This window comes from Paroedura picta, chromosome 7 (assembly GCF_049243985.1).
Source record: "Paroedura picta isolate Pp20150507F chromosome 7, Ppicta_v3.0, whole genome shotgun sequence".
Classification (NCBI taxonomy): Eukaryota; Metazoa; Chordata; class Lepidosauria; order Squamata; family Gekkonidae; genus Paroedura; species Paroedura picta.
Window position 1 is genome coordinate 3538860 of NC_135375.1, and position 10161 is coordinate 3549020.

Consider the following 10161-nt stretch of genomic DNA (forward strand, 5'->3'; position numbering starts at 1 on the left):
GGCCATCTAGTCCAACCCCCTGCTCATCGCAGAATCAACCCCAAGCATCCAAGAAAAGTTTATATCCAGCCTTTGCTTGAAGACTGTCAGTGAGGGGGAGCTCACCACCTCCTTAGGCAGCCTATTCCACTGCTGAACTACTCTGACTGTGAAATTTTTTTCCTGATATCTAGCCTATATCGTTGTACTTGAAGTTTAAACCCATTACTGCAAGTCCGCTCCTCTGCAGCCAATGTCCAGGTGTTTGACTCTCTGGTGATTAAGGAAGGGAAACGGCTCAGGTGGAGATGAATTAATTAAGGAAAAGAATGACCACAGGTGCAAAAAGAATATCAGAAAAGTTCTATCCTATCAATAAGCCTTATTAGCATAGGGTGAGGGAAAGGTTACTTAGAGAAGCTCCTCACGGAAGCCATAACATTGCTCTACATACTTCTCCCAAAGGAATGTGGTATCTAGAGAGTGAATGCACGTTAAATTTGCCACGCAAGGGCAAACATGGCTGAGTGAGCTTTCTGGGTAAAGCTGACATGACTTAGTGCCTTTCTGTCCAGGTGGTGCTTTGCTAACATGACCTTGTCCCAAGGTGGTTTGCTAGCAAACTCCTCCTCTGCTCTCCAGCCCTCATGGAGGCCATTTTGTGATTAGCTACGGCTTCCAGGGCAGCCATTTTGTGGTTACGCTCACCACCCAAGGTGTCCACAGGCTGAAAAAGGTGGGGGACCCTGTGGCTAATGGGCTGCTTAAAGGCATTTTCCATGTGCCTTTTTCAAGTCATCCCCTGCCACAGGTGAGATAAATCACATAAGGCATTCAGGCTTAGATCAACTAATTCATGCTGCCCTGCAGTTCTTTTTCCCCAGGTGCTTCTAAGGTTATCGACTGCCTGGAGGTCTTAGAAAAGCCCTGTCCCTTGACTAGAGGCTTAATTGTATATTATAGAGCAGGCATTGTTATCTAGCTCCAGGCCACAAATTTCTTCAGCTGCCCATTTCCAGTTGTCATTGGTTTTAGTAGTCTTCTGCTGTGCCTTTGAGGTAACTGCTTGGGTGAGTCGCTTTGAGTTCCTTTTGATGGGGAACAGGTAGGGTTGCCAGCTTCAGGTTGAGAAACACCTGGAGACATTGGGGGTGAAGCCAGGAGTGGGTGGGATTTGGGGCAGGGAGGGACTTTGGTGGGGTAGAATGTTGTGGAGCCCACCCTCTGAAATGGCCATTTTCTGCAGGGGAATTGATCTCTGGCACCTGGAGATGAGTTATAATTCCAGGGGATCCGCAGGGCCCACCTGGAGACTGGCATCCCTAGGTACAGGAGGGAGCAGAACCAGCAAATGCAAAAGCATGGTGTTAGCCTTTTTGCTCACATGCAGACCAGTGGTGCAGCTCAGGGCTTCTCTCCTCTCCAGCTTCCCCTCAGGTGTTTCTTCTGAAACTGGGCTGTGGGCAATTTGAACTGTTCTTACCACTTGATTAACCAGCAGAATCTAGGCCACAAAGGGCCGTGAGCAATGAGGCACATTCTGTTCACCTGGGTGCATGTAAAGTGCTGTCAAGTCTAGACCCTGCCTGGAGGTTGGCAACCCTACGACATCAGGAGAAGGCCTCAAAAACATCAGGAAAGGCCTTGGCCTCTAGGCCCTGTTGTTAGTCCTCTAGTAGGGGTGCCATCTTCCAGGAGATCCCCTGGAATTACAGCTCATCTCCAGACTACAGGGATCAGTTCCCCAGGAGAAAAGGGATGCTTCAGAGAGTGGACTCTGTGGTGTACCCCACTGAGGTCCCTTTCCTCCCCAGGCCCCAGCCCCAAATCTCCAGGAGTTCCTCTGGCAACTCTGCCCACCTATCCTCTGCCAGTGGCCAAGTGTGATCTGGCAACCCTAGGAACTGGTCGGCCACCATGTGAGAAAGGATGCTGGACTAAATAGACCTCATCCAGCTGGGTCTTCTTATATTTTTATGAAGATCTCAGCATCTATGTCCTGTTGTCTCTCCAGAGGAACTGGCTGGCCACTGTGTGAGTCAGGATGCTGGACTATTAGTCTGATCCAGCAGGGCTCTCCTGATGTTCTCCTGAAGGCCCAGCCTCTCTGCCCTGTTGTGGGCCCTCCAGAGGGATTGGTTGGCCACCGTGTGAAATAGGATGCTGGACTAGATGGACCACTGTTCTGATCCAGTAGGGTTCTTCTATTATTCTTCTATTCATGGTTCTTCTATCAAACTATATCTGACTGCTTCGAGGTCTAACCACAAGGATAGTCTCTCAACCACCCTTTCTCATTGATTTCCTGAATGGCAAGATTTTCATGGCTGAGAAATAAAAATCTGGAGAGTTTTTTTAATGTTGGTCTTTGTAGCTGCAGGGGAAACACTGTCAGAACAGAGACCCTGAACAATAGTCTTTCTAAACTAGAGTTGAAACTGATTTTGCTACCACCAGGGGACACCCCTGCCCCACAGCAGAATCGCCCTCCTTTCTTCCCAATCACACACAATTTCTATTTCTTGCAGCTGTTCCATCCCCCACACCTTGGCCAAAGCTGCTTTTCTGCCAGGGAGTCAGCTTGCATAACAGCCCTTAGTCAGCTGATTATCTACGCAGAGAGGAGTGGGGCGAAAAGCGGAACTCTTGCTGCAGTCTCCAGCCAGCTCCCTGCAAGAAACATTCTTCCCTTGCTCTCTGGCGATATTTCTGCAGCCTTTGGCTCGGATGAGATCCACAGCGCTGATCTACATTCCTGGATCTCAGGGAATGGCGAGGAGTAACGTTCAGAGCTGTTTTTAAACCCATCTCAGAATCTGGACGAGGCACGTTTGACGGGCAGAAGATGGCCACGCAAGCCTTCCGCCGTCGAGTCAAAGAAGACAGACCACAACAAGGGGAGGATGGCTGTGATGCCCCACAGAGACCTGAGTCTTGGGCATCCCCCCGCCTTGGAGCAGGTGTGTTAGCAGCAGGACTCCTCGCAGTTGTGGTGGCAGGGAGCTACTCCTGGGTTTCACCCCAAAGGACAGAGAGAATGAAGATGGAGCAGGTGGACCTCCGGAAGGATGGGTTCTCCATCCAAAGCCAGAGCGGAGAGGTCGTCTTCAGGCTGGCCTTTCAGTCGGGGGTCCTTGATTTGGAGTCGTGCTCTAAGGAGGGGGATGTTTTAGCCTGTTCCGAGTCAGACCAAGGGAAGCTTAGCTTCTCAGTCCAGATCGTCAGAACCAAGGCTGTGTTGATGTGCTACACCATCCGGTGGGCAGAGCTGGTGGCCGACACCGTGGTGGACCACAAGATGTTCTGGGGGGACGCCCACTGGTACGGGGGCTGGGAGATGAGTGTGCAGCACTGGCCAATACGGCTTTCGGGATACCAAGAACCTATGCCGTTTGTGACGAGCGATGTATACTCTTTCCGGAACAGTTTTGGAGGCATCTTGGAGCGGTACTGGGTCTCCTCCAAAGCAGCGGCCATCAGGATTAACGACTCGGTGCCCTTCCACCTTGGGTTCAATGCTTCGGAGAGGTCCTTCTTTTTCCAGGCCAGGTATAAGGAATCCCTCTACAAGCCTCCCCTGGGACAGCAGCCTTTCCCGGAGCTGAGTTATCATATCTGTGTCGGTTCAGACATTACATCTGTCCACAGACACATGGCTCAGAAGTATTTCAGGAAACCTTTGAAGATGCCTTCAGAAAATATTTTCAGGTTTCCTATCTGGTCCACGTGGGCTTTGTACAAAAAAGAGATTGACCAGGAAAAACTTCTGGAATTTGCGCAAACAATTCAAAAGTATGGCTTTAAACATGGTCTCCTTGAAATAGATGATGGGTACATGCAGAATTACGGCGACTTTGACTTTGATCCATTCAAGTTTCCAGATGCCTTAGAAATGTTTGAAAAGCTGAAGGAAGATGGATTTAGGGTCACTCTGTGGATACAGCCCTTCGTACACACAAAGTCTCCAAACTTTGAGGTTGGGAAAGAGAGGCAGCTTTTTGTGATGAAACCAGAAGGTCACGATCCTGCCATGGTCAAGTGGTGGAACGGCAGGGGCGCCATCTTGGATTTCACTAACCCTTCTGCCAGGGAATGGTTTCAGAGCCAGCTGAGGCAGCTCTGCTTGAAGTATGGCATCGTTTCCTTCAAATTTGATGCTGGGGAGACGTGCTACCTCCCTCAGGAGCCTGGCACCTTCCAGCTCCTTCCAGATCCGAGCGTCTGGTCCAGACGCTATGCAGAAATGGCCATTCCCTTTTATGAGTTTGCTGAGGTCCGTGTTGGGTACCAGTCCCAGCACATCCCTTGCTTGGTTCGTATCATCGACCGGGATTCAATTTGGGGTCATGAGCTTGGACTCAAGTCTTTGATCCCTACCGTGTTGACCATGGGCCTATTGGGATACCCCTTCATACTGCCAGATATGATTGGTGGAAACTTTCTTCCCAACAAGACAGAAGGTGCTGTAGACTTCCCAGACCGGGAGCTTTACATCCGCTGGCTGGAGCTGTCTTCCTTCATGCCTTCTCTGCAGTTCTCCATCCCACCTTGGCTTTATGATAGGGAAGTTATTGAAATTGCACACAAATTTATGGCGCTCCGTGAATCTCTGGTTGCTCCTCTCTTGCTTGAGGTGGCCAAGCAGGTTGCGGCCACGGGGGACCCCCTTATAAGGCCCATCTGGTGGGCTTCTCCTAATGATGAGTTTGCCCACCAAATCGATTCCCAGTTCCTCATTGGGGATGTGCTCATGGTGGCTCCCATATTGGAGCCGGGCATGTCAAAGAGGGACATCTACCTCCCAGCAGGCCAATGGAAGAGTTACAAAGGGGAACTTTTTGCAAAGACTCCCGTCATGCTTACGGACTACCCAATCAGCTTGGATGAAGCTGCTTATTTCTCTTTGGTTTCCTGAGCTGCCTTGGGGCCAGGTAAACCATCCCGGGGACTCCTTTGGAAACCTTCAGGAGACCTTGACTTGATCTGATTAAGTCGAACAATTCTTTCTGCATCAAGCAATTTCCGTAGGGCAGTAAACTCTGGTTGTGGTTCTCCTCTAGCTTTGAGCTCTGCAGGAACAACACAGCTCACCCTCTTTTTTTATCTCGCTCTCCCAAAAAAGGGGAGGCCCTTATCTGCACCTTGCAGATGGCAACCTCAGAATGAGGTTAATTAATTGACAGCGAAGCACAGAGAGAGGCTAAGTCCCAATGCCATGGAGCTGCAGGCGTTTTGACGGGAGTGTTTGGGAATGATTCTCCGTGGGAGAAACAACAGGATTATAAACGGATTTGTATTTCACAAGAACAGTTGAGGACGTTGCTACGTCTGCAGGTTTTTCCCAGCGTCAGAAACTGAACGGGAATTTTAGACCAAGGTTGGGGCCAAGCTGAGTCCGTCTGCATCTCGATCTAGAATTGGGAAGATCGTTTCAGGTGGGCAGATGTGTTAGTCTGCAGTAGAAGAGACAGATTTGAGTCCAGTTAAACTTTAGAGACCTATAAGATTTCCGAGATGTAAGGGAACTTTGACTCTTAAAAACTCATCCCCTTGAAAATTGTTGATGGAATTTAAAATAATAAAATAGTTTTATTAAGAGAAATAACTTTTGCATAGAAAGAAGAAAAAGAGAGAGTTCTAATGGTCTGTATAACTGTTGTTCTGCATTCGTTTTGTCTGTTCTGGAGGCAAACAGGGAGGAAGTGGGCTCAAAGGAGCAGGAAGTCTCCAACTGAGCCAAACAGGACACAGGAGGGAGATTTGAAAGACACCAGGAAGTTCCTATTCTAAATAAGCTAACGACATATCTCCTCCGATGTTCCCTGTGGGAAATTCTTCATGTCCTTTTGATTCATGCACACTGCAGATCTTGCGTGTTCCAACAGAAATCTTGTTCTTTTCCACAGTGTTACTGGGCTGGGATCTAGATTTGGGAAGCACATTTTCCAGTCCGGGATCCCTGAGGTTGCAAGCACCAGATGGAGTTGGGAATGGGCCCCTGACCAAGAAGCGGCCTTGAATCTGAAAAGCAAGCAGAAAAAAGTTAGATCCAGGAGGGTTGCCAAGTTGGTCTGCAGCAACAGGACAAAGTTTGAATCCCCTCTCCATTTCCTGTTCCAAGAATTTTTTTTAATGGCATGGTCCTTGTTGCTGCAGGACCACAAATCTACTTTGCATAAGTTAAAATAAAATTTCCCCTAAAGTGTCCATGGTCTCTTTGAGATCAGGAAGGCAAAACATTTGTGTTTTCTGGCGGAGGTGAATGAACAGGGAAGGGGGGGGGATGACGTGTGATGAAGCAGCCCTCTCCCCATCAGCTAGGCATTCATGCTCTTTGTTTTTAAGCCTGCTGTTTACACACAATCATTATTCGGGGTCCAGCTACCATGTCCGGCCTCTCACGACTCAACATAGCGTCGGAAACATCACAAATCCCCAAAGGGGTGTGTGTGTGTGTGTGCTTTATTGTTGTGGCGTATCTCCATAGCAATGCAGAAGTGTTGATTTTTTAATTAAAAATGCATTTATGTCATGGCATTACCACATAGCAACGTGGAACTGCACTTAAAAAAAATTAATTTCGGGGCTTGGGAGGCGGGGACAACAACGGAAGTTTGAGTCCCTGAGACAACTACTGTGCTTTGATTCGTGGCTTGCCATGATTGACAAGCTGAAGAGCGGGGGGGGGGGGAGGGCGGAGAAGTTCGACTTGTTTTCCCTTGCACAAAGCCGCAACGAGGTAAATGCGGGAGGGGTCTCCCATCAGGGAGCATGCATATGTGCAGTGCAAGCAGGAGGCAGCATGAGTCTTGCGCCTCTGTGCAGAATCAGTCAAAGTCTCCAGTCGTTCAGGCCATTTCCTCACCACAGGTATTTGGTGAAGGAAGATATAGAAAAATACCCTATATCGAAAGGAAATGTACTTGTGGCTCTGGACATATAGAAACCATGGAACATGTTCTCCTTCAATGTCGATATTATAATGACATTCGAATTAGTCTAATTCTTCCACTGTTAGGCAGATTCCCAGGACGCTCAGGAGAATTTTACATTTATCTGCTGCTTACAACATGATACAAACTAGTTCTGTGCAGCAGTGATCACAATTCGTAATAGAATGGTCTGTTTCAGGGGTAGTCAAACTGCGGCCCTCCAGATGTCCATGGACTACAATTCCCACGAGCCTGCAGGGGCTCATGGGAATTGTAGTCCATGGACATCTGGAGGGCCGCAGTTTGACTACCCCTGTTTCAAGTGAACTGGACAGCTGTGCTTATGTACCTTATTATTCTTCTATTTTGTATTGCTATGTTTTAAGATGTTTTCGTTCCTGGTTTTAATGGATGTTTTTGCATCATCTTGTGCTGGTCTGTGACTGTAATAAAACTGACACCACAGGTCATGAGATTCCCAGCTAAAGCACCAGATCATGCGGTCCTAAACACACTCAACAGGGAACAAGCCCCACTGAAGGAGCGCCTCCCTTCACATGTCCCTGGGCCACAACTGCATTCACCACCAGCCTTCTGCTGTTGACCCCATCCCTGGGGTGGCCCATCTAACATCGTCCAGGGTCCCTGCCTTTCCCATCATGGCTCCCGGTCTGTGGAAGGGGCTCCCTGAGAGGAACCCCCTCCTTGGAGATCTTCAGGGGTGCTGCAAGGCCTGTCTGTTTGGTGTCTTTTGTGGGGGGGGGGCTGTCTTTTGGGGGGGCGTTGAATGATAGGCGTCTTTTTAACTGGAAAGGGGCAGGGTTGGGGTTTGCTATTATATTTTGGGTTTTATACTAACAATATTTTAACCACCATTGTAAGCCACCGTGAATCATGAGGAAAGGCAGGATTTAAATGTTTTCATAAAACTCGATGAGACTTGCTTCTGAGCATACGCAGAGTTCTCAACAATGAGCACCAGTGATTTTAGTCACATGTAGTTCTTGGTTGGGATTTGCAGTGCTGGGTTTGTCTGATATCAAAAGTATGTAGTTATGCATTCTGGAAACCCAGCTATTGCATGCCGTATAAATCCTGCAGGCGCATTAATGTCCTTTGATTGGAGTGAAGCACTAAGAACTCTGCAGAATTCCAAATAATTCAGCAAAGCTGAAGTGGGGGGAGGGGGAGGGGAGGCCTTGGGCAGGCTCCCAGGAGCCAAAGTACAAATGGAAGAAGGATTTGTACAAATACCATTTCTTGACACACAGAAGGAAGTTCTGCAGCCAACAGCAAATCTTGCACACAAAACTGTGCATAAATCTTTCCCTTGGGGAGAGAGAGAGAAAGAGAGAGAGAGAATATGTCACCTGAGATCTCACAACATGATAAAGAGAAGAGACAAATACAAATGTGCATTTGTGTCACATTCTGTGGCAATTCTCCCCAAGGGGCAAACTCTGAGTCAAAGGGAAAAACTGCAGTAGTTTATTTGAAGGGGCTACTAACGGTTACATTGGACGCTTCGCTGCTAAAGCTGACAACATACAAAGGGTTGAGGCAGATATAGAGCCAGGCATGCCCCCCACCCTGTGCCACTGGTTCCCACAACCTGTGGTCTTACAGGATGCACCCCCTTATCTTCTAAGGGTAGGTGCGGTTTACAACCTGATGCCTAGAGGCAGTACTTGAATGGAAGACCACCAGGGAAGTCCCTGGTGGTTACGCAGAGGCAGGCAGTGGCTCCTCTGCAGGTCCTCTGCTTTGACCTGGATGGCCCAGGCTGGTCTCCATCAGATCTGAGGAGCTAAGCAAGGTCAGCCCTGATCAGCACATGGGTGGGAGACCAGCGATGAAGTCCAGGGTTGCAATGCAGAGCCAGGCAATGTCAAACCACCTCTGTCGTTCTTTTGCATCTTCCTTCAGTTTACAGGGCAGAAAAAGGAAAGGCAGCTTTAAACAAAAGGCAAACTTCTCTGCTTTATTTTTGGGTGCCTGCCACCATCTGCAACCCACCAAGGCAAGAAATGGTTTAGCAGAGCAGATGGGAGCCATCCTGCTGAGCAGCTGCCTTCTGTGAGCCCCTCCGGAATCAGGCCCTGGTGGGGCACGCCAAGGAAGATATCCTGGAGGAGAGGACCTCGCGGCTCACGTGGAGGCAGGACCCTCCGCTGAAATCCGATTGGCGTTTGCTCTTCACGGGGCTTTCCGAACGGAATGGAAGTGGAGCGCACAGCCTTCCTTTCAGATTCTGTTTTTTGCACCCAATCTGTTCTTGCAACCGCAAATGCGCCCCCGTGTTCTTTCTTCTTCTTCTTTGCAACAGGAAGAGTGGAACATTCATGGCTGAATAGACTCTGCATCACTCGGGACAGAAAGAGAAGCGTCACAATGCATCCACCCTTCTGAAGGCTTTTGAACCTTGGCCCCAGGAGGCAGAGTTCCAGGTGAACCGGTGTGGTGTAGAGGTTAAGAGCAATAGCCACTCCTCCACGTGCAGCCAGCTGGGTGGCCTTGGGCCAGTCACAGTCCTGATAGTGCTGTTCTTATAGAGCAGTGATTTCAGGGCTCTCTCAGCTCCACCTCCCTCACAGGGTGTCTGTTGTGGGCAAAGGAAGGTGAATTTAAGCTGCTCTGAGACTCCTCCGGGTAGAGAAAAGTGGCATCTAAGAGCCAACTCTTCTTCTTCAGTAATATCAGGGCTCTCTCAGACTCTCCTTCCTCACAGGGTGTCATGGGCTGAGGAAGTGAAGGCAATTAGAAGCTGCTTGGAGATTCCTTCAGGCAGTCTTTCCTTTCCTTTCCTTTCCTTTCCTTTCCTTTCCTTTCCTTTCCTTTCCTTTCCTTTCCCCCTTCCCCTTCCCCTTCCCCTTCCCCTTCCCCTTCCCCTTCCCCTTCCCCTTCTTCTTCTTCTTCTTCTTCTTCTTCTTCTTCTTCTTCTTCTTCTTCTTCTTCTGTTAAGAAGACATATTTTGATGTGGAAACATCTTATGTGACATCCATAGGGAAAGTGTTTCAGATATGCAACAAAAAATGCAATGGAAATCCATTACGGAAGTAATCATCGACTAGCCAAATTGAAAGGACATGCAGAAACAAACTGTGACCCTCGAGGAGGCTGAGCATGAGATGCGCATGCCGCTCCGTGTGGTGCAGCTACAGGCAGCAAGCGTACCCCTCCAGCAGTGCGTCGTGATATCTCTGTTATTATTCAAACTATTCCAAAACTTTGAAAACTAACAGTTTTGTC

At 48.8% G+C, this 10161-nt stretch overlaps 1 protein-coding gene across 1 annotated transcript; it reads left to right on the plus strand.

Annotated features, from left to right (window-relative positions):
- Window positions 1-2373: 2373 nt before the first annotated feature.
- On the plus strand, window positions 2374-6582 carry LOC143841994 (myogenesis-regulating glycosidase-like). The gene has a single exon (XM_077346566.1). The coding sequence runs from the start codon at window positions 2825-2827 to the stop codon at window positions 4892-4894; it is 2070 nt and encodes a 689-aa protein (XP_077202681.1). The 5' UTR covers window positions 2374-2824; the 3' UTR covers window positions 4895-6582.
- Window positions 6583-10161: the final 3579 nt, after the last annotated feature.